The sequence below is a fragment of the Sorghum bicolor genome, chromosome 10 (genome assembly GCF_000003195.3).
Source record: "Sorghum bicolor cultivar BTx623 chromosome 10, Sorghum_bicolor_NCBIv3, whole genome shotgun sequence".
Lineage (NCBI taxonomy): Eukaryota > Viridiplantae > Streptophyta > Magnoliopsida > Poales > Poaceae > Sorghum > Sorghum bicolor.
The window spans coordinates 57,928,484-57,951,549 of NC_012879.2; the positions used below are offsets into that span (position 1 = coordinate 57,928,484).

Below are 23,066 nucleotides of genomic sequence, written 5' to 3' on the forward strand. Positions count from 1 at the left end.
AATTTGTCGTGAAATAAACAAGACCTAAACATGATTGCCTCTTTCATGAAGCTGACTATAGTTCATGTAACGGTCAAAATGACAATAAAGTTCAGACAAGATAGAGATAAATGGAATTTGGCAATTTGCAGCTGGGATTTGAGAACGGCGGCTTGTCTCAGAATATCACATGAATTTTAGGTGTCAAATATCTATGCATTTTCTGAGTTCAAATTCGATTTGTGTCGCTCAGTTTTGTTGTTGCTTTTATCGACGCAGGGAAAAAGCCAACAAATCACAAAGAACTCTGGTTAGGACAAATTTTGCTGATGATGTGAAAAGCAAAAACTCAGATGTGAGTAGTAGTAATATTTAAAGAGTGCAACCTGTCAGCTTCCAAGAGTACCAATGTAGAAAAATGATAGGCTAATTTGCCGAACTTTCAAAGGACAAAAGGACTGAAAAATACATATACCATGAGTGTATTACTCCCGCGAAATACAAATGGGAATGAAAAGTAGAAAAGTAGGCATACCATCTTTGAATATTTCCTTAAAGAAATAAACATCTGAGGCCTTGTTTAGTTCTAAAAATTTCAGCAAAATGGATACTATAGCACTTTTGTTTGTATTAACAAATATTGTTTAATTATGGATTAACTAGGCTTATCTCGTAAATTAAACTGTATAATTAGTTATTATATATATATATTTAATACTCCATTCATATGCCACAAGATACGATATAAGGGGAAATCTGAAAAATTGATATAAAGGGAAATCTGAAAAATTTTGGAAACTAATTTTTACAAGTGCTTGTTGCTCTCCAAAAGCAAAACCGTCCAAAGCACACCTACCGCCCAGAGTCAGCACTCAGGACTCAGCACTTGAAAAAAAAAGGCACCACCTTCTCCTCCCCAAAGACACAGCGAGAGAGAGAGAGAGAGAGAGAGAGAGAGAGAGAGGAGCAGGGGAGGCAGTCCAGTGCCCACGCTCCACAGAAGAGAGAGATGGCGATGCGGATGGTGGCGACGGCGGCAGCAGTGGCGCTGGTGGCGGTGATGTGCGTGCTGGCGCCCCGAGCGGCGGCGCAGACGACGCCGAACTGCGCGGCGAAGCTGGTCCCGTGCTCGCCGTACATCAACACGACGGGGACGCCGCCGGACACCTGCTGCAGCCCGCTCAAGGACGCCGTCCAGAACGACCTCAAGTGCCTCTGCGATCTCTACGCCACGCCGGAGATCTTCAAGGCCTTCAACATCAGCATCGAGGCGGCCCTCGGCGTCTCCAAGCGCTGCGGCCTCGACGACACCACCACCGCCTGCAAGGGTAATTCTACTTTCTCGTTTACCGCAGTAAATTAAATGTTCTTCCTCTATGTGTTCACATGAGGTTTTCCAGCATCCGGTTAATGGCGATCAGTTGCAAAAGTAGGTAAAGCAAGCATCTTTAGCGATCAAACTGTCATGCTCAGTGGTCGATCTGCGCAAAGTAAACATCAGCTAAGTGATTAAGCAACAAGCAGCATGCCAGAGCAACGCGAGGCCGGGACAAGTGTGCAAAGGGCCCGTGACTTGCGTTTCCGCGTTTGTTGCTAGTGGCGTAGGCATGTTGGATACGTTGCCATCTCCATCAGGTCAACTGCAACTGCAGGGAAACATCTAGTAGATGCGAACATTGAAATGAGATCCATGGTCGGTGTTGATTAAATGCTCAGAGCCATTAAAATTAATATATAGCTGCTGTATGTTTTCCTCAGTCTGACTCTGACCCGTGATGTGCTTAGTTTATCTAGCTGTGTGCCAGCTTGTCTCCCATCAAAATACCATGACCTCATGCTCTCAGCCCAGTCTTGGTATTTTGATTAGGCTGAGAGCATATTTTCAAACCCGTGATGAGCTTTGTCCTAATCTAGCTGTGTGCCAGCTTGTCTTCCATCAAAATACCATGACCTCATGCTCTCAGCCCATATTACAATTTACAAGCCCGTTCAGAAAATATGTAGTGTGAGTGTATGACCCGACGTAATAGACCCTTGGTTCTGATTAGGACTTTCGTACTGTGCGTCGAACTTCATTGGGGTTCAGACATTCTACTCTGAAAGCCACATAACGAAACCCCAAACCTTGCACTTTGGTATTAGGTGCGCTGTATCTATCCAGGTGTTCCACTTTTGTTCTACATTAACTGCACATAGATTTTTCTTCAAATAATTTGGTGTGTATCTTTTGTTTTCTGATAAACGTCTATAAACTTTCATTTTACAGGACTTTCTCCTACACAGTCTCCTCCAGGTAAACTATAGTGCTCTTTCCCTTGCTTTGCTTGGTTACAACACTTTGTTCTGTGATATCTTGCTAACTGGAACTTCCCCAATTACCAAATAAAAGGTTCACGTGTTCAAATTTCAAGTGTGATTTTAGGGAAAATTGATTAGCAAAGGGTGAAGCACTTTCGAATCGACACCTAACCAAGTGAAAGCACATCGATTGCACTAGCATGCTTGAAGTTTCAGTATGGTTAGGCATGGTCCCAAGGATTACTATTGCCAACAATGTAGTGCATTCATTTGCAGATTGGATCGCTTCTGTATGTGTATACCCATTTGGAAAACCAGTTATTAGCAGAAGCCACCAGCTACTGAAACAGATAATAAATGCAGTACAAAGTAGGAATTTTCGCCTGCTTATTTATAGTGGTGATAGGATTGCTACCAAACAACTACTCTGCAGAGATCAGTCGAGCACTATGCAGGAGTATTATTTCATCGTAATTGATGGTTGCCCAATACTGCTTCACATGAACAGTTTGTTCTAAGATGGAACTATATTAACAATCTGTTGGGACTGACTAACAGGGTGATGCCCGTAGTGTTTCATTGATGTTGCTTTTACATGCTAGTCACCAAACTTGCTAATTTTCCATGAAGTATCTACCTGAATCATTGTAGTAATTATGGTTAGTTGTTCCAGCTCTTAACTTTGAAGTTCGAAGCAGTGGTTCAGTGCACCACACCCACCTACACACCAAAAAGAAACACTGCACATCTGACTGTTTAAATGGAACTATTAACTAAACTTGTTTAACTGAATTAGCTCTCATCATATATGTCAACCTCAACTTTATCTCAAACAGGAAGAGACCTTGAATAGACCTCTATTTTTCCAAACAGCACGCGATTTCGGCCTCAAAAACTCCTTTGTACTTGCAGGTTCACCATCAGGTGGCAGTGGCAGTGGCAGCAACGCCGGTCATCGCACTCTATCTGTCGGTTTCCCAGGATTGATGAGCTTGTTCTTGGCTTTGTGGTCTGCATTGGCATAAAGTCTAGCACGCTGCAGACCTGCAGTGGACAACTCTTGTCTTATCCCGCGGTAGATGATTTGCACCTACAATGTTCTGAGATGGTGATGCTAGGCTGTATGTATTCCGACACAATTAAACATTTGTTTTGCTGTGTATTGATGTGGTCAGCCAGTAGAATGGTGTATCTGAATCAGAATTTGTTTTGCTGCTGTGTATTCATATATGGTCAGCCAGTAGAGTGGTGTATCTGAATCAGAATTTCTCATTGGTTTCTTCATGGTGTTGTATTAGACTCTTGCACAATTAAATGAAAGGTTCTTGCTGGTTGCTACCATTACTGTCTCATCATTACTACTCACCAGTACAGATTACTGAACCACTAGTTCCATATGGAACACGAAGCAGCCACTAGAGCTCTAGTAAAGGCGAGTGTCCTCCAGGAGGCTGAGACTGCAGAATGCCGGTGATTTAGGTATCCGGCGAGCAGCCACAAAGGTCCGGCTGACGGCAGCGCTCTGCTCCGGCAAGCGACGGCTAGGAGCTCCAACTGTTAAGGGTTTTTTTGCTCGGCCGTCCGATGCGGCATTATGCGGCCCAGATCGAATAGTAGGGAAGCGGAGGACGTTTCCGTACGAGGACCTCAAGCTATTCTTTATTTCCGTATAAGACCTCACAATCAGCGCCAATCCTACAATTTTGAGGGCTGTTTGGCGAATTCATCGCAGCGACCCATCTAAAATATAAAATCTGGTGAATTCATCGCGGCGATCCCTCTAAAGTATAAAATCTTATAATAATATAAGCTAATTTTATTCGTAAAAGAAAAACAAATTCAATCATATATGGACAAATTGCTCTTCTTGTCTTTTTTATTTTCTTTTCATAGTCCCTCACAAATGTTTTTTAGGTGTAAAATTCTAACAACTAGGCCTAAATTATAAGAAAACTATGACTATATGAGTACAAAGTACTAGACAAAAATTGAACAAGAAAAAAACTAGTGTATAGACCATTGGGACACGGACTAATTCAGAATGAGAACCAACATTCATAAATCACAAAAACTAAAAGGGTAGAAGAAAATAATCAAGATCACATTTCGTAGTCCTTGTCGAGCCCTGCCAACTAGTTGTCGCTGTTGTTTGAATTTTGGAAGACTAACTCGGGTTGGAGTGGTTTTGGTATTATCCACTGCAGCCGGGGATCGCACAGTGGTGATCGTATCGCCGAAAGTCTAGAAGTCACGACTCATGATCGCTATATGTGGCAGCGCGTGTACGGGCATTGGTGACTCGGCTTCTTGACTCACAACTTTTTTTATGATAGACCGTTGCACCATATATATGCATATACTAATAAACAAGAACTATAGCTAAAAGATATATTGTATTATATAGTTAGATTTAGGCCTCCATCGCCCTCGGCCATCGCACCTTCTGCCCTTCCTTAGAGCATCTCCAAGAGACTAGCTAAAATTATATTTAGTCATTGTGTAAAATAAAAAACTCACTCAAAGTATAGAGTTCCACAACAGCTTTTGTATAGGATAGCCAGTGAGAACGACATGTTATATATGACAAGCGAAAGTTTAGGAATAGCAAACTTGCTATTTTAGCAAACCAGATAGCACATCTGTTGGAGTTTAACTTTTGCTTTAAAAATATAAAAATAGCCTAGACAACATAAATAGCATATCTGTTGTTGGAGTTGCTGTTAGGGCCGGCACTGCTCACAATTTGGATCCCGATGAATAATTGCCATCCAAACAGGAGTTAACGCTGACCGCTCGATCAACCATAGGCGTCCTTGATTGAGCAAAAGCAAACGGCAAAGGGGTCTTTTGCGTAAGCACCTTCGAACCCTTTCATTTTGCAGTGACTTCCCCGGCTTCTTCTGTCCTCCCCATCCCACTTTCTGTCGCTCCCTAGCTCCGGCGAGCGGCGGCGGCGGCGGCGGCGGAGACGGAGGCGGAGGAGCAGCACAACGCCGTAGACACAAATCGCGAGGGTATATATCAGCTAAAAGCAGAGGGAGACCCAACACGGAAGCTCTAAAGTAGCCCTCAAAGCTGACCAACCGAGCGCCCGCCGCAATGCTATCGCGCGCCGCCGCCATCCGCCGCGGCGCTGCGGCGGCGTTCTCCACAGCCTCGGAGAAGCCGGAGACGGGGCTATACGGCTTCGACGTGCTGCGCACTGCGAAGGGGTTCCGCCGCTTCGTGGACGATGCCATCCAGCGGTAAGGGGGGAAGCCTGAAGTCTTACAGCATTCTCCAGCCCCTTTCAAATTGTTGGATGCTAAACCTCATTGAATGTTTGCTCAAACTCGCAGGTCGGACGAGCTAGTGGCACACGTCGCGCGGCTGCCGTCGTCCATCGAGATTGTCCGCACTATGGACGAGATTTCGAATACAGTAATCCACCTCCTTCTCAGCTAGTGGTTTTCTGAATCTATCTGTTTGAGTTGACGCGGCGTAGCTGATGTGTCTATGTCTTGATGGTGTTGTTAGGTTTGCTCTGTCATTGATTCGGCCGAGCTGTGCAGGAATACCCATCCCGATAGGTGAGTTCGTGCTTCTCATGCAGTTTGGGTGCTGGGTGGCAATGTGTCTTCTCGTTTGAATTGAGGATATACTTTTGTGCTAGGGAGTTTGTGGAGGAGGCAGATAAGGCGTCGATGAGGATTTATGAGCATCTTCAGGTGAGCTTGACATCAAACATTGCTTGATGTGGACTTGGACTGTTATCTGTAATAATGGCTTAAACAATCAACATCTCTGCATAATATAGTGATCATAAAGTATTATGACAGATTGTCAAACACTTTTGTGAAACCTTGCCATCCTTTAGCTAATTGCAAAAGATCTGAAATCGAATCACTCGATCAATTTATAGTAACTTTTCGATTTCTGTAACTCACTGCAGTACCTGAATACAAACACTACTTTGTACAATGCTATACTGAAAGCTGAGGGTGAAAGTGTCCTGCTCACGGAGGAGGCTCGAAGAGCAGCAACTACCTTGCGTATTGACTTTGAAAAAGGAGGGATTCATCTTCCTGAAGGTTTCCCAACTGAATTTATATTTATTTTTCTCTACTAATAACATTTGACTGTTAAAGTAAATCATAGTTCTCCTTTTTGGCAGATAAACTTGAGAATGCTAATCAGCTGAACCTTGAGATTGCCCAGCTGGGTAGAAAGTAGGTACATTAATTGGGCACTTTCCTTTTGCTTTCTACTATTAAAGCTGGGCATTACCTCTGTCAAAAAAAAAAAATTAGTTGGACACTTTCTGTTGATAGTCGTTACCATCTGTGCTGTTGAACTGCTTTGTAATCTGTATTTTTAGTTGCATGTTTTCAAGCTATCTATTGGCAAATAATTTCATCACTTAACGACATTGCTTTTTTGGTAAGCTATATATGTTCCAATTCTTGATGTTTGCACAAGCCCTAGAGTCACTTCTGTCTTGAAAAATAGATTTCTGCTTGCTTGTTTGCCAGTTCTGCTAAATGATGAAAGATAACTGAGATGTTTGGAATATCCTACGAGTTGATTCTTATTCTTTCAGTGCTTGAAGATATTGGGATTTTTTTTCTATATGACCAGTAACCTTGATGTTCTTAAAGCAATTGGGTTGCATGCAATGCCATGCATTGAATATTTTCAGGTCAAAAGAGTATGTGTTGAGTTATTAATTTATTCAGAAAAAAATTGATGATTGCCTTTGATATTTTTCATTTACTGCTGCAAAATTTAAAAAAATGGTGTTGGTTGATTTTAAAGTATTTTGCTCTGTTGTGCGCCTATTATGCGTGCAACTTGTTGATCCCATTGTCAGCCAAATAACCCTCTAAACTGTGGAGTGGAACTCTGTTTGTTTTACTAGAAACTTTTATGGACAGTTTGACTACATCTCTCCGTGGATCCTGTTTCTTTCCCTTTGCTGTGCAATGCCTTGTTTTAGTGAATTGACTAGTTGCTTCAGAATTTATGCTGAGATTATCGATCGATACTGCCTTTTGGTGATAGTGTATACTTTTTTTGGCTGTGCCAGGTTCAATGAAAATGTAATGAACAAACCAGGTTTTGTGGATGTATATCCAGCTTCACGGATTCCAAGGAATATGCAGCATATTTTCAAGTCTGTTTCCCGTTTTAATACTAGCAAACAGATGAACACTGAAAAGCAAAAAGGCCTAAGGATTGTAACAGAATCAGGAAATCTATCATCAGCACTAAGATGGATTTCTGATGAGGAAGTAAGTTTTCTTCCACTTGCAAAACATCTCTAATATTCATAGAACCAAAATTTTAACTTGGATAAAGATGTCTCTATAGCATCGACCAATTCTTGTATTTCTTATGTCACCACTAATTTTTCCTCTTGATTGATTCAATGAGTACGGTTGCTTATTATCTGTCATGTGGGGGAAGACCTACACTAGGCGCAGCCGTGCCCGCGATGTACGCAGGGCGGTTGAGCAGGCGGGCCGCGTGCGCCTGGAGGCCGATCAGGCCGCAATTAGTGGCTAGGGGATCGGCATTAGTTAGTTGCCAAATAATAGGTTTCCTAAGTTAGTTCCTAGATTGATGGGCCAAAGGCCATATATATTCTGTACGGTGGGACTTTGAGGATTAAGCAATGATTAAACCCTAAACTCTCTCTCTCTCCCAACTACTCTCAAGCCCGAGCCGCCGAGAGGGGCATAACCTCCGCGATCGGAAGACACGGCACCGGACTACGAACTACGCAGTCAGGGGCCGGCTACCCTAGATTACCAGGCTCTTGACAACCTGGTATCGCGAGTCAGACGTTCCTCTGCTTCCGCATCTGCGTCGTCCTCAGCCGCCGGCGATCACCGCGATCCGCAGCCGCCGTCTCCGTCGTCTTCCACCGAGTCCACACTGCGCTCCGCGGCCATGACAGAGCCAACGCTCGCTGACTTGTTCGCTGAGATGAAGACGATGAGCGCCGAGATGCTCGCCCTCAAGGCCGACGTGGCCTCGATGAAGGAGAAGTCCGCGTCCTCGTCGGGCAGCGGCGATGACCGACGTCCAGGAGACCCGCGCGGGCAGGAATTCCATCCGAAGCACAAGAAGTGGGATTTCCCCAAGTTCGATGGTACCGCTGATCCGCTCCTCTTCCTCAACAAGTGTGAAGCGTACTTCCGCCAGCACCGCACCATGCCGGAGGAGCGGGTTCTCATGGCGTCCTACCACCTGGACGACATCGCCCAGCTGTGGTTTACCCAGCTGCAAGACGACGATGGCACGCCTTCCTGGGGCCGTTTTAAGGAGTTGCTGAACCTGAGGTTCGGTCCCCCCCTGCGATCCGCTCCTATGTTCGAGCTGGCGGAGTGCAGGCGGACAGGATCGGTGGAGGAATTCTCCAACCGGTTCCAGGCCCTGCTCCCGCGTGCGGGACGTCTCGATGAAGAACAGAGGGTCCAGCTCTACACCGGGGGTCTGCTACCTCCCCTCAGCCACGCCGTGCGCCTCCACAACCCGGCGACTCTCGCTGCTGCCATGAGCCTGGCTCGCCAGGTGGAACTGATGGAGAGCGAGCGACCGGTGCAGCCTCCTCCACGGGCGATACCGCGCGGTCACCCGCCCCCAGCACCGCGGGCTGCCCTACCGGCGCCACCACCACTCCTGGCGCTACCAGCTCCCCCGGCGGCTGCACAACAGGGGCGCGGGGACGGGGGCCAACGTCGCCTGACCCCAGACGAGATGGCAGAACGACGCCGCCTCGGGTTATGTTTTAATTGCAATGAGAAATATACCCGTGGTCACAACCGTGTGTGCAGGCGTCTCTTCTTCGTCGACGGCGTGGTGATCGACGCGGGGGGGGGCGACAACAGCGGGGACACCGCTGAAGACGGGGACGCTGAGGCCCCTGTTTTCTCTCTTCACGCAGTGGCGGGCGTTCCCATGGCACGGACCGTACAGATTCAGGTCACCGTCGGCGGCACGCCCCTCATCGCCCTCCTCGACACGGGGTCGACCCATAACTTCATCGCCGAAGACGCGGCGGTGCGCTCCGGCCTCCCCATCCAGTCCAGACCCCGACTCACGGCCACGGTGGCCAACGGCGAGAAAGTCCCGTGCCCGGGGGTCATCCGGGACGCTCCACTCGTGGTCCAGAACGATGTCTTCGCCGTCGACCTCTTCGTCATGCCTCTTGCTGGGTTTGACGTCGTCCTGGGGATGCAGTGGATGGCCACCCTGGGCCGCCTGGTGTGGGATTTTGGGGCGGGCACAGTCGCCTTCACGCGGCAGGGCCGCACGGTGTGCTGGTCCGGGGTGGCTCCTACGAGCACCCACGGCTCCTGCACGACGACGTCGTCGGCGCCCCTCCTCGACGACCTCCTGGCCGACTACGCCGACGTCTTCGCGGAGCCTCGTGGCTTGCCGCCCCAGCGTGCCCGTGACCACTGCATCGTCCTCAAACCGGGGGCTCCGCCGGTGGCTGTTCGCCCATACCGGTACCCGGCGGCGCACAAGGACGAGCTGGAACGCCAGTGCACCGCCATGATCGAGCACGGGATCGTTCGCCGCAGCGACTCCGCCTTCTCCTCGCCGGTCATCCTCGTCAAGAAGGCGGACGGCTCGTGGCGCTTCTGCGTCGACTACCGCGCGCTCAACGCGCTCACGGTCAAGGACGCGTTCCCGATCCCCGTCGTCGACGAGCTACTCGACGAGCTCCACGGTGCCCGGTTCTTCACCAAGCTCGACTTACGGTCTGGGTACCATCAGGTCCGCATGAAGCCAGCAGACATCCACAAGACGGCGTTCCGGACGCATGATGGGCTCTATGAGTTCCTCGTCATGCCGTTCGGGTTGTGCAACGCGCCCGCGACGTTCCAAGCACTAATGAACGACGTACTCCGGGCCTTCTTACGGCGGTTTGTTTTGGTCTTTTTTGATGATATTCTCATATACAGCAGCTCCTGGACCGATCACCTTCGCCATCTCCGCAATGTGCTCTCGGAGCTGCGCCGCCACCAGCTGTTCGTCAAGCGCAGCAAGTGCGCCTTTGGCGAGTCCTCGGTCGCGTACCTCGGCCACACCATCTCGGCGTCCGGTGTCGCCATGGACTCGGCCAAAGTGCAGGCCATCGTCGACTGGCCTGTTCCTCGCTCGGCGCGGGCGGTTCGTGGCTTCCTCGGTCTTGCGGGGTACTACCGCAAATTTGTGCACAACTACGGTACCGTCGCCGCCCCGCTGACCGCTCTCCTGAAGAAGGAGGGTTTCTGCTGGAACGACGACGCCGCAGCAGCGTTCACGGCGCTCAAAGCGGCCGTCACCTCGGCGCCCGTCCTCGCCATGCCGGACTTCTCCAAGCCATTCATCGTCGAGTGCGACGCATCTTCGCACGGGTTCGGTGCCGTGCTCATCCAGGAGGGCCACCCCATCGCCTTCTTCAGCCGGCCGATAGCACCTCGCCACCGATCCCTCGCGGCCTACGAGCGGGAGCTGATCGGTCTTGTCCACGCCGTGCGGCACTGGCGGCCGTACCTGTGGGGACGACGTTTTCTCGTGAGGACCGACCACTACAGCTTGAAGTATTTGCTGGACCAGCGCCTGGCGACAATTCCCCAACATCACTGGGTGGGGAAACTACTCGGCTTCGACTTTGCAGTGGAGTACAAGCCGGGCGCGGCTAATGCAGTGGCAGACGCCCTCTCCCGCCGTGACACGGAGGACGGCGCCATCCTGTCCTTGTCCGCGCCCCGGTTCGACTTCGTGGATCGCCTGCGGCGCGCGCAGGACGAGGATCCCGGGCTGGTGGCGCTCCGGGATGAGGTTGCCGCCGGCACCCGTGGCGCGCCATGGTCGCTGGTGGACGGCATGGTCCAGTATCAGGGCCGTCTGTACATCCCGCCGGCCTCCCCTCTTCTCCAGGAGATACTGCAGGCTGTGCACGAGGAGGGCCATGAGGGTGTGCAGCGCACCTTGCACAGGTTGCGCCGTGACTTCCACTTTCCTGATATGAAGCGGCTGGTGCAGGACTTCGTCAAGGGCTGCGTAGTGTGCCAACGCTACAAGTCTGAACACATGAACCCGGCTGGGCTGCTGCTTCCCCTGCCAGTACCCCAGTCGGTCTGGAGCGACATTGCGATGGACTTCGTGGAGGCGCTGCCCCGTGTACGCGGCAAGTCCGTCATCCTCACGGTGGTCGATCGCTTCAGCAAATACTGCCACTTCATTCCGCTGGCGCATCCATACTCGGCGGAGTCCGTGGCTCAGGCGTTCTTCACCGACATCGTCCGCCTCCACGGAGTGCCGCAGTCGATCGTGTCGGACCGCGATCCGGTGTTCACCTCGACGTTCTGGCGCGAGCTCATGTCCCTGCTCGGCACCAAGCTCCACATGTCAACGGCCTTCCACCCGCAGTCCGACGGCCAGTCCGAGTCGGCTAATCGGGTCATCGTCATGTATCTCCGTTGTCTTACTGGTGATCGACCGAGGCAATGGCTGCGCTGGCTTCCATGGGCGGAGTTCGTCTTCAACACCGCTTTCCAGTCCTCCCTGCGCGACACGCCGTTCCGGGTTGTCTATGGCCGGGACCCCCCAACCATCCGGTCCTATGAGCCTGGCGAGTCCAGGGTGCCGGCGGTCGCCCGCAGCATGGAGGAACGGGCGGAGTTCCTCGCGGACGTTCGCTACCGGCTGGAGCAAGCACAGGCCGTCCACAAGAAGTACTACGACGCCCACCACAGGCCGGTGGTCTATCAGGTCGGGGACTGGGCGCTGCTGCGCCTTCGCCACCGGGCTCCAGCCTCACTGCCTCTGCAAGCCACCGGGAAGCTCAAGCCTCGGTTCTACGGGCCCTATCAGGTGGTGGAGCTCATCAACGACGTCGCGGTGCGTCTTGCGCTGCCCCCGGGTGCTCGCCTTCACGATGTGTTCCATGTGGGCACTCTCAAGAAGTTCCATGGCACGCCGCCTACAGCTGCCCCGCCCTTGCCACCTCTTCACTTTGGAGCAGTGGCACTGCAGCCAGAACGTGCGGTGCGCTTCAGGCATGCCCGCGGTATTCGTCAGGTCCTGGTCCAGTGGGCTGGACAGTCAGCCGCCTCCTCCACCTGGGAAGATGTCGAAGATTTCAAGACCAAGTACCCACAGTTCCAGCTCGAGGACGAGCTGAGTCTCGGCGGGGAGGGAGATGTCATGTGGGGGAAGACCTACACTAGGCGCAGCCGTGCCCGCGATGTACGCAGGGCGGTTGAGCAGGCGGGCCGCGTGCGCCTGGAGGCCGATCAGGCCGCAATTAGTGGCTAGGGGATCGGCATTAGTTAGTTGCCAAATAATAGGTTTCCTAAGTTAGTTCCTAGATTGATGGGCCAAAGGCCATATATATTCTGTACGGTGGGACTTTGAGGATTAAGCAATGATTAAACCCTAAACTCTCTCTCTCTCCCAACTACTCTCAAGCCCGAGCCGCCGAGAGGGGCATAACCTCCGCGATCGGAAGACACGGCACCGGACTACGAACTACGCAGTCAGGGGCCGGCTACCCTAGATTACCAGGCTCTTGACATTATCAATCTAGTGCCAGTGGAAATCTAACTATTTTAAAATTTCCAAAGGTCAGAAAACAGGTATACATTGTTGGGAACTCTGAACCTCGTGAAAATATTGGCATTCTTAATGAACTTATACATGCTCGTGATGAACTTGCAAAGGTAATGTGTCTTCTTCATACAATCGTACTATGAAGTTTATTGGTATTATTCAAATCTTAGCATTGATCTTAACTGTAACTCATGGTGCACAACTGCTCTAAGTAATTGAGTAACATAGTTTTCCCCTGTTCGTGGCCCTACAGATTATGGGATGCAAATCATATGCTGAATTTGCTATTCGTCCTAACATGGCCGCATCAGCCGATGTGGTTATGTCATTTCTTGAAGATTTGAGCAACATTGTTAAGCATAAAGCTGAAGAGGTTTGAATGGATTAAATTAATATTGGCATATTTTGGCAATATGCATTGCGGTGTTCTGTCTGTTGAAATGCATCATTAAATTCTATGACCATCTCTCTCTTGATAACATCTCTTAATGCAGGAATTCAAGATCATACAAAATTTCAAGAGAAGAACGTGTAATGAAAAGAGCACCAATCTAGAACCCTGGGATGAGGATTACTTCATTGGAATGATGAAATCATCTGTATATGATCTGGACGCTTCAGTATGTGCTAAACTGAGAAGCATTTCCAAGATGAAATAACTGTACCTAAAGCTAATGTTAAACTCTGGTTTGACATATACTGCATGCATGCCTGTATAGTCCTTACCCTTTTGTTGGATAAGTTATTGACCCCCATCTGTTTGGTATCTATCAGGTCATTGCAAAATACTTTCCCTTGTCACAGTGCCTAAAAGGGCTAAATGTTCTGGTTGAATCATTATTTGGTGCAACATTTCATCAAATTCCTATGAGGGATGGGGAGTCATGGCATCCAGATGTGATAAAGCTCTGTCTCCATCATCCTGATGAGGTACAACTGTGTCAAGCATTCTTTTTAATGATAATTCTACAACAAATATAGAATAAATACTTTCAGCTTCTCTGCAAAACTGAAATGACAGATCGTAGATTAAGGCTCAAACACCTACTCGGTGGCTTGAACGAGCATCCTTACAATGTGTCTTGCCCTGTTTGTGTTCATCTTGGCTAAGTAGATGGTTCCCAACTTTACGGTTAAAATTAGACTGCTTGACAGTGATGGTTTACACTGTGCTATCTTGATGATGATGGAGATCATTATCTAGTAATGTTTCTCAGTTTTTGTTTTTTGTAATCATGCAAATTTCATAAAATATTAAATGCTTAGGGGAAATCTAACCAAGGATCCTCTTCACTACTACTTGGACATAGTGTACTACCTTATTTTCTTACCTATTCTTATGTTTGCTGGGCCAAAAGTAGCTAAAGGTTATGATGTCTCATGAACAGGGTGATTTAGGATTCATGTATCTTGACCTCTACTCCAGAAAGGGTAAACATCCAGGATGCGCTCATTTTGCGGTCCAAGGGGGCCGGAGATTATCAGACTCAAACTACCAACTGCCGGTATGTATTCTCTTGTTCATTATTTATTCCATGTTGCTGGACAATATGAAAAGTTCTTCTATCAAGATCAAGTCTTTCCATAAAAGGAAATGGTAGCTAAAAGCATCAATAGTTTGCTTGGTAGTTGTTTTACACAGCTTGTAAGGCTAAACATCTGAAGTTCAGTAAACTCCTAGGATATGTACCTTATGTGGATCAACTTTTACAGGTTCTGCATAACTTTATGCTCGTACATTATATTGAAGGACATTAAATAAAGTAAAAATCAGAATAGATATATCATAGAATATTGCTCTAGTAAAATTTCACGAAATTGCTTCATTTGGTCTTTTAACCTATGGAATCCATGCTCACTTTTCAGATCATCGCCTTAGTATGCAACTTCTCACGTGCTTCTGGAATAACTGCAAGGCTTAACCATGGGGATGTTGAAACTCTTTTTCATGAGTTTGGGCATGCCCTTCATTCTCTGCTGTCAAGAACGGTATTTTGCTTGTTCTTCTTAATATATTAGTTCTGCTGTTACCTTCACTATAATTATGTGGTAGTATACTATATTTGCAGGAATATCAGCATTTCTCTGGTACTAGGGTTGCTCTTGATGTGGCTGAAACCCCCTCAAACCTCTTTGAGTATGTATGAGTTTTTAGTTTTTACTTAAGACGGCAATTTATTTTGTAGCACATCTTATTTTGGCTTATCCAAATAAGATCTTTTTATTGTCAACCCTGTTGAGTTAAGTTTTGCCACATTACAGATATTATGCCTGGGACTATCGTGTCTTGAAGACATTTGCTCTAGATGAAACAACTGGAGATGCAATACCAGAAAAGCTGGTAAAGGCACTAAATGCTTCTCGGAATATGTTTCCTGCTACTGAGCTCCAGAGGCAGGTATGTTGTTCTTTCCAGTTCTTACACCACTAGGAAGTAGGAACTCTTGTTGTTATCATATTTCTTGTTTCACTTAGTGTTGCTATGCTCCGCTTCCCAGATCTTTTACTCTATAATGGACCTAACCTTGTTTGGGGAGCAAACATCCAAGCCTATGGACACGATTTCCACTGTCGCTGATTTGAGAAGGAAGCATACAAGTTGGAAATATGCAGAAGGCACACACTGGCATACTCGATTTACTCATCTCATAAGCTATGGTGCTGGTAAGCATTCGAGCTGTCCTTTAGTCCGTGAATTGCATCATTCTTCACTTCCCATAGACTTATAGCTACATTAATTATATTACACTATTGCAGGCTACTATAGCTATCTCTATGCTAGATGTTTTGCCACAACTATATGGCAAGAAGTATGCCAAGAAGACCCATTGTCCTGCAGTGCAGGCAGTGCCATAAGGAACAAATTCTTGCGGTTCGGCGGGTCAAAGGACCCATCATCCCTGCTGAAGGATTTTGCAGGTGATGCCATCATTAGAAACTCTGGGAGTGGAATAATCCCTAACATTGGTTCCTTATGTAAAGAAATTGGATTGTGAAATACCACGTGGGGGCGGAGGCTGGCGTCGTTCAGCTTTAGCTAACCTTGAAGGGGTAGAGTCGCTGGAGTTCTGATGCTTGACCTCTCGGCATACATCGGTGGTGCTAGCGGAAGAGATGAAGGTGATATATTCTTCTGGGATTCTTGGCAAGATAATTGGTTATCCCTACAGGATCCTGATGTGAATTGGGTTATTCCCCTAGGCATACGTTATCTTCATAGTTTCACCTGCGGATGATTTTGTAATCTGTCAGTCAAATTTTACTAGAGGTGACGCCATGACGGTACCATATTACTCCCGTTCTCTGGGATTTTTCCTTCAATGCCTATAGGTCTTCCTAGCTATAACTCTGATCCATAAGAGTGAAATGGGTGACCAGAAGAGTGTGATTGATACCTTGCTCGTTTCTTTTGAACAAGGAAAAGATTTTGAATGGAGCTCAGCTCTTTATCACCGACCTGAACAGCCTGTCCCAGTAGAGTCGTCGGTGCTTATTCGTAGTGAGTATATACTCTCCCATCCAAAAAAGAATGCAATTTTAGTATGTTAGGCTTGGTCAATTATAAATAAGGAAAAGGTATTAATAACAATATTTATGTTATCAAATAAATATGATCAGATTAATTATAAAATATGTATTTTTTTATAATAAATTAATTTGTAGTTATCAATGTTCGGCCGCGCTAAAAAGCAGCCGTTGCTGCTGCAGCGGCTGCAGGCCCTCTCACAAAAACACCGTGGCAACAGCTGCAAGGGGCTGACGAACTGCCCTGCGAAGGCATCTTGTCTACAAAAAAACAGCACAAATTGCACCTTGACAGCACACAGCACAGCCACATAAAACATCATCACCTGCTGTTCCTTCCAGAAGTCCATGCGTAACACAAATTTCACCAGCATCTGCCAAACGTTCCTTCCGTTCTTTACGCCCCATCTGGCAGTCCAGCTTTCTGCTCCTGAGACCGTAGGGCTCGTCCTATACTCCTATGGCACTGCTGTTTCCATCCTAGGACAGTGGAACCGTAGGGGATTTTTTAATCTTTTTTAATCAATATTTAATAATAACAATTGTAAAATAGATATTGGGAGAACCGACCCCTTTGGTCGTGCCAGCGCGGGTGGCACAACGGCACCATGCTATCGCGCAACATGCACTGACACGACAAAGGTGTCCACCGTGGCGTGCAGGTTTAACCAGGTCCCACGTGACCGGCAGTGGGTCCCACCCTAGGCATCGACTTTGTCACTCCAAGTGAGGCTATGTGCTCCACTTATGAGGTGTTTGGTTGGAGGTGTTAAAGTTTAACCGATACTATAAAATTTTCGTCTTATTTTACATTTAGTGTCTAATCATAGACTAGTTATGTTCAAAAGATTCGTCTCGCAAATTACTCTCTAGCTGTGTTTTTGGTTTCGTAAATAGTCTATATTTAATAATCTATGCATGTGTCTAAACATTTGATGTGACGAGCAGTAAACTTTATCGAGAGCAACCAAACGGGTCTTATTAACAATTTGTTTCTTCATGTTTTTGGAAACATAAGTGTCCACCAGTGGCGGATTTAAGATTTTAATCATGGGAGTACGGATAAAAATAATATAGTTCATCAATATAGACATAATATAATTAGTAAATGATAATAAAATAGTTGTAAATATAGAGTGTTGAGGCTGTTGTATGGGCTGAGCAGAGTAGTAATTGTATATAAAAATATACTATATATACATGTTATTAAAGGGTATATATATTAGATGTTTTTTAAGAAATTTTGTAGGGACAGTTACATCGCCATGCTACTGCTGTAGATCGGCCCGTGTCCACCATTTCCTATGGAAGCAAATTGTATTGGGCGCAAACTGTTTCGTATGTAAAGAAGATTTCCACGCAAACTGTTGAACGTGATAAAACACTAATGCAAATTTAAGCATTGTTGACATATAGCATAACCCACCATAACGAGCCACCCGCTCTGGCGTGACAAAAAGGATCAGTTCTTTGCAATATCTATTTTACAATGGTTATTGTTAAAATATTAATTAAAAATAAAAAAAATCGGACCATAGGACCCCGTCGTCAAGCCTCGAGAACGCCGCGAGCGAGCGACGCTAATGCGTCGCCGAGCCCAGCCCCTGGACTGTCCTGAATGGCTGCATGGCGCCGCCATATGGCCTCCGCAGCGTCCGCCCATTTCCGAGCTGGCCGAGCACCGCCTTGGTCTTGCATTGCACTGACCTTGCCACTGACGGCAGCGTACGCAGGTCGCGGGCACGTACACGGCTGCTGGCATAGGCCGCGACGTCGACGTCCGCTTGCGCGCGCTCTGCCGCCGCGCGGCGCTCGCGAGTCGACCGGCGCCGGCCGGCCGCTGGTGAATACTATTATTCAAGTGGGCGGCGAGCGAGCGTTATAAGCTTGGCGCGACCTGGGTGGCCGGTTCCCGCCTCGTTGATGCCTCCCTCCGTGTCCTTCCTCCAGCTCCACCTTCCCTTTGGCCGGCGCCGGCGCCGGCGCGGGAACAGCAGCGGCGGCGGCGGCGACATGGGGTGCGCGCAGGGGAAGCCCTCGCGGGGCTCGCCCGCCCGCAGCGACGGCCGCGGCGTGGACCGCCTGAAACGCGACAACGCCTACCTCCCCGGCTCCAGCGTCTCCCGCCTCTCCGACCCGCTCCCGGCCACCGCTGCCGTCGAGCGCGCTCCGGCTCTGCCCGCCAAAGAACACGCCCGCCGAGCCGCCGCCGCCGCCGCCGCCGTCCCAAGGGGGAAGACCCCGGACGCCGACGCCGACGCCGACGCCGCGGCACAGCAGCAGGCGTCGTCGTCGTCGGCGACCCCGTCGCCGCTCCCGCCACACCCGCCGCGGCGCGACGACGAGCTGGTGGACGGGTGGCCGACGTGGCTCCTTGCCAACGTGCCCCGCGAGGCGCTGCAGGGCATCGTGCCCAAGAGCGCGGACGCCTACGACAAGATCGAGAAGGTCGGGCAGGGCACGTACAGCAACGTGTACAAGGCGCGGGAGCGCGGGACGGGGCGGATCGTGGCGCTCAAGAAGGTGCGGTTCGACACGTCCGAGTCGGAGAGCGTGCGGTTCATGGCGAGGGAGATCCGGTTCCTGCAGCGGCTGGACCACCCCAACGTGATGAAGCTGGAGGGCATCGCCACCTCCCGGATGCACCGCAGCATCTACCTCGTCTTCGACTTCATGTACTCCGACCTCGCCAGGCTCGTCCTCCGCTCCGGCAACCGCCTCACCGAGCCGCAGGTATCGTCGTCGTCCTTCCCATTCCTTTTTTTTTCTCTCATTCGCAGACCACGCACGACGACGACGACGACGACGATGACGGACACCTGGCCATAGGCCATGGCGGCCGTCCTCTTCAGAACTCACTCGTCACTCGTCTTGGATACGTCGCCTGTTTCTGGCTGGCGGTTTGTCTTTCCCTCTTTGGACCCATCCAATCCATCTGACCGGCCGGCCAATGGCCATGTTGGGGCATCTTGTGTCAGTGAAGATCGAACACTCGGACATTCCACCGTATGGAAATAGACTTTCCGAAGCTACACGGCCACAATCAACCTTGCTGTTTGTCATTGTCTGACAGTGATTGTGTCTGGCATATTGTTAGCACACATCTTGGTCACATCTATGGTCTGTGGCACACGTGAACCGATCAATTTAGAGGTGTACTCTAGAGTCTAGACCTGCTCTGCTGGCAATTTGTTGTCAATTCTGCCAATGGAGGCAGAGAACCCTGGTTCCGGAACAGTGTAACGCCCAAGGCCTGAATTTCATGAAATTTACTACCACTCTGTACTTTGTATAATCAAATGTGCACACAGACCAGAAATAATCTAAGCTAAGCATCTTGAAGTTCTTTTTTTTTAAAAAAAAAATCTAGCAGACTAGTAAATTTGAAACATCTTCTCTTGATGGTTGCCAATGCATGGTCGGTTGCAGATCAAGTGCTACATGCAGCAGCTGCTCGCGGGTCTGCAGCACTGCCACGAGCGCGGCATCCTGCACCGGGACATCAAGGGCTCCAACCTGCTCATCGACCGCCACGGCGTGCTCAAGATCGGCGACTTCGGCCTCGCCAACTACTACGGCGCCAGCCGCCGGCATCCGCTCACCAGCCGAGTCGTCACGCTCTGGTACCGCGCGCCCGAGCTGCTGCTAGGCTCCACCAGCTACGGCGTCGGCATCGACCTGTGGAGCGCGGGTTGCCTCCTCGCCGAGATGTTCTTCGGCAAGCCCCTCATGCCCGGCAGTGGCGAGGTGAGCTGAGCTGTGCTCCATCTCGTTCTCGCCGTCGTCTCCATCATGCAAATTTCTTGAGAAATAGTGGTGGGACTTTGATACTTGCAGGTGGATCAGCTGCTGAAGATCTTCAGGCTGTGCGGGTCGCCGCCGGACGACTACTGGCGGAAGATGAAGCTGTCGCCGTCGTTCAAGCCCCCCAAGCCGTACAAGGCCACGACGGCGGAGCGGTTCCGCGACCTGCCGCCGTCGTCGCTCGGCCTGCTCGCCACGCTCCTCGCGCTCGACCCGGCCGCGCGCGGCACCGCCGGACAGGCCCTGCAGAACAGCGTGCGTCCCCTGGCCCTGAGTAACCAAGCAACCTCATTTACTTTTACTTCTTGGCCTGCTCCGGTCGGTTCCTGTTGCTCCCTGCTGACAAGCGCTTCCGCCATTGCTACTGCAGTTCTTCAGCACGCCGCCGCTGCCGTGCGACCTCTCGGCGCTCCCCGTCGTGTACAAGGAGGAGGACGAGGTCGACGCGAGGAAGTGAGAACCGTGGACCTGAAGAACCAGACAAGCACGTTTTCGGAGAAGGCCCTTTCGTTGGCTGACGGGTGGTCTCTGATCTTGCGTGCAGGCCGAGGAGAGCGCGCTCGCAGAGCCACAGGCGGAAGGACGGCAAGCAGAAAGCCGAGGAGGAGAAGCAGTCGGAGATCAACAGCGGGTCTCCTCCTGAGAAACAGGCGCAGGCGCAGCCCATGCGGAGTCGGCCGTCGGACATTACCATCCGTGTAAGTCCTGGCCAAGATCCAGTAACTAACACAGGAAATCCAGGCCAAGAATCAGCTGCTGCCAATGCTTCCTCCAGCGCTCACGACGCATCATCAGAAAAAGCCATCGTCGGCGCCTCATCCAGCACAGTCGCGAAACGGTTTTCGCCTAGCCCTGTCGTTCAGGACGCGAGCCCGGTTCAGATGGTAGTTCAAGATCAGAAGCAGCTGCCGACAGCAAACGCCTCCCACCACTCAGGCAGCGACGACGACGAGGACCACGTCAACCACCACCTGGTTGCGGCTCCGGACCACGGCGACGGAGAGGAGGAGGAGGAGGAGGAGGAGGCCGGTGGCGAGCCGCCGTCCGGCATCGGCAGCGGCGGTGGCAGCGTGAAGCGCGTCGGCCCGGAGAGCAGGTCGGCTGCCTTCGTGTCGGACTTCGAGGCGGCCGCCGCGGTGCTGCGCGGATCGGACGAATTCCCTTCTTCCAAGCAGTACGTTCTTGTGGATCACCTGTAGGCCGCGCGGTTGTTCTTCTCCAGTTGAGCATGAGCATCCTCTGAATTGTGGAGACTGATGCATCATATCATTACATGTACCAATAATCATCTCTTCAGAAATGAAGAATAATTAGTTTTATTTTATTATTCATTCATCCAGTTCTTGGTTGATCCATCTTTGCTGGCTGCTGCCAACAGCATGCGTCGTTTGTGCTCAAGAGCACCATTTTTCAAAGATCAAGAGTGATATTTCGGGTTTCGCCTTTCCAGGAGAAATAAACCATCCGAATCCAGAGACCAGCAAGGTCGAATTTCAACCACTGAAATCCTCCACCTCCAAAACAGCAAACACAAACAAACTGTGGTGGAAAATGAAAAGCACACCAGATCAAAGCAAGGGCATGACGACACAACTTTGGTTCATCAACTTGATTTTGCCGACGTAATTAATATTAAAAGGAAAATTTTCTCTTTTTTTTTCAAATTCTGGTCCATCACTCTCTTTCAATAAGTTTATCCCACCACTTTTTATATATACGAGGCTTGATCGATTTTACTAAGAGTAGTAGCACACTAGTACGTGATGAGTATAGTCATGTCCATGACTCAAACTCACGCCTATGCTCATTCGAAGCATTTTTTGTACCGAGGAGCCCACAGGAGCCAGAGCCCATGGCTTCTCCTTGTTTCTCAGCTCAAGAAGACCGTTGGCAAATTCCAGACGGTGACTGCCGAATCTCCTACTGCTGTTCATGGAGTGTTCTGCTTGCTATGGCAAGTTTTTTTAGATTTTGAATATGAGACTGATAGGCCAAACATCTTTACAGTTCAACTTGTGGAGCTTCTGAGCTTTTAAGGGTATGATGTGGGCTGCCTCTGCGGCCAAAATGGGTTATAAATGGCGAATAATAAATGGAAAGAAGTGTAAGTTTTGGAAAGATTATTGGTTAGGAACTTCTAGTCTGGCTATCTAGTACTGAGGAGATTTACATTCTGGTCGTCAATTGAAAGGATGCAACAGTTGCTACTCTCTGGGATGGTAGAAGTTAAACTAATGGTAAAATGGGTTATAAATGCTAACTGATATTTTGTGCCTTAAGAAGATGTATTGATGATAGATTGTTTAACCTCTGGTTAGAAGTAGTTCAATTAGCATCTACCATTAGTTTTACAGAAGAAGAGGATTCTCTTGTTTGGTAGTTTAACTCCCAGGGAGTGTATTCCTCCCAATCCTTGTACCAATATGTTCGCTGGTCTGAAAAGTCATGGTTGAAAGTACGGATTTATTGTGAGAGAAAAACACTGTTGACCGGCACTTATAAGACAAACGAACAGTGACTCGTGTGCATGTTCCTGCAGTTTGGGCTTCAAAGGTCCCACCAAGGGTTCATTTTTTTTTTCTTATGGCTGCTTTCTAAGAATAAGCTTCTAACTAGAGATAACTTAAGCATTAGGAGAAAAGTTGATGATCCCTCTTGTTTGTTTTGCTCAGAGGCTGAATCCATTTTTTAGAAGGGACAGCAAAAGCTTGTCGATGATTTTATTAGACGATAGAAAGACAAAATGAAGCGAAAATTTACAGACTCGACTTTACAGACCGAACACCATCTACTTCTACTTGAACAACTTAAGACAAAACTGTACACTGGCAAAAACCAAGCAGAAAATAACAGGAAAGAAAACCTGAAAA

At 49.1% G+C, this 23,066-nt stretch overlaps 3 protein-coding genes across 4 annotated transcripts; all 3 read left to right on the plus strand.

Annotated features, from left to right (window-relative positions):
* LOC110430912 (protein YLS3-like) lies at window positions 824–3,618 on the plus strand. Its single transcript, XM_021449121.1, has 3 exons — window positions 824–1,307; window positions 2,246–2,272; window positions 3,190–3,618. Exons 1-3 carry the CDS (start codon window positions 989–991, stop codon window positions 3,300–3,302), a joined length of 459 nt encoding a protein of 152 aa, XP_021304796.1. The 5' UTR covers window positions 824–988; the 3' UTR covers window positions 3,303–3,618.
* LOC8061641 (probable mitochondrial intermediate peptidase, mitochondrial) lies at window positions 5,146–16,319 on the plus strand. Of its 2 annotated transcripts, XM_002437430.2 has the most exons (17): window positions 5,146–5,522; window positions 5,616–5,697; window positions 5,794–5,846; window positions 5,930–5,984; window positions 6,209–6,347; window positions 6,431–6,485; window positions 7,343–7,547; window positions 12,882–12,977; window positions 13,121–13,240; window positions 13,362–13,487; window positions 13,642–13,797; window positions 14,256–14,372; window positions 14,734–14,856; window positions 14,937–15,004; window positions 15,130–15,265; window positions 15,366–15,531; window positions 15,625–16,319. In XM_002437430.2, the coding sequence occupies exons 1-17, from the start codon at window positions 5,377–5,379 to the stop codon at window positions 15,861–15,863; spliced, it is 2,082 nt and encodes a 693-aa protein (XP_002437475.1). In that variant the 5' UTR covers window positions 5,146–5,376; the 3' UTR covers window positions 15,864–16,319. The 2 variants fall into 2 exon arrangements, with proteins under 2 accessions (XP_002437475.1, XP_021304795.1); XM_021449120.1 differs by lacking the exon at window positions 12,882–12,977.
* Window positions 18,657–21,527, plus strand: LOC8063066 (probable serine/threonine-protein kinase At1g09600). The gene is made up of 5 exons (XM_002437431.2): window positions 18,657–19,125; window positions 19,822–20,139; window positions 20,230–20,451; window positions 20,567–20,649; window positions 20,741–21,527. Exons 1-5 carry the CDS (start codon window positions 18,955–18,957, stop codon window positions 21,393–21,395), a joined length of 1,449 nt encoding a protein of 482 aa, XP_002437476.2. The 5' UTR covers window positions 18,657–18,954; the 3' UTR covers window positions 21,396–21,527.

Excerpts from the sequence above, each read along its gene's own strand:
- LOC110430912 (XM_021449121.1), top strand. The coding sequence starts at position 989 with ATGGCGATGCGGATGGTGGCGACGGCGGCAGCAGTGGCGCTGGTGGCG. Across the intron at positions 1,308-2,245 it reads CACCACCACCGCCTGCAAGG|GACTTTCTCCTACACAGTCT; the intron begins GTAATTCTACTT and ends TTCATTTTACAG. Across the intron at positions 2,273-3,189 it reads TCCTACACAGTCTCCTCCAG|GTTCACCATCAGGTGGCAGT; the intron begins GTAAACTATAGT and ends TTGTACTTGCAG.
- LOC8061641 (XM_002437430.2), top strand. The coding sequence starts at position 5,377 with ATGCTATCGCGCGCCGCCGCCATCCGCCGCGGCGCTGCGGCGGCGTTC. Across the intron at positions 5,985-6,208 it reads GGATTTATGAGCATCTTCAG|TACCTGAATACAAACACTAC; the intron begins GTGAGCTTGACA and ends AACTCACTGCAG. Across the intron at positions 12,978-13,120 it reads CTCGTGATGAACTTGCAAAG|ATTATGGGATGCAAATCATA; the intron begins GTAATGTGTCTT and ends GTGGCCCTACAG.
- LOC8063066 (XM_002437431.2), top strand. The coding sequence starts at position 18,955 with ATGGCGAGGGAGATCCGGTTCCTGCAGCGGCTGGACCACCCCAACGTG. Across the intron at positions 20,140-20,229 it reads TCATGCCCGGCAGTGGCGAG|GTGGATCAGCTGCTGAAGAT; the intron begins GTGAGCTGAGCT and ends TGATACTTGCAG. Across the intron at positions 20,650-20,740 it reads GACGAGGTCGACGCGAGGAA|GCCGAGGAGAGCGCGCTCGC; the intron begins GTGAGAACCGTG and ends TCTTGCGTGCAG.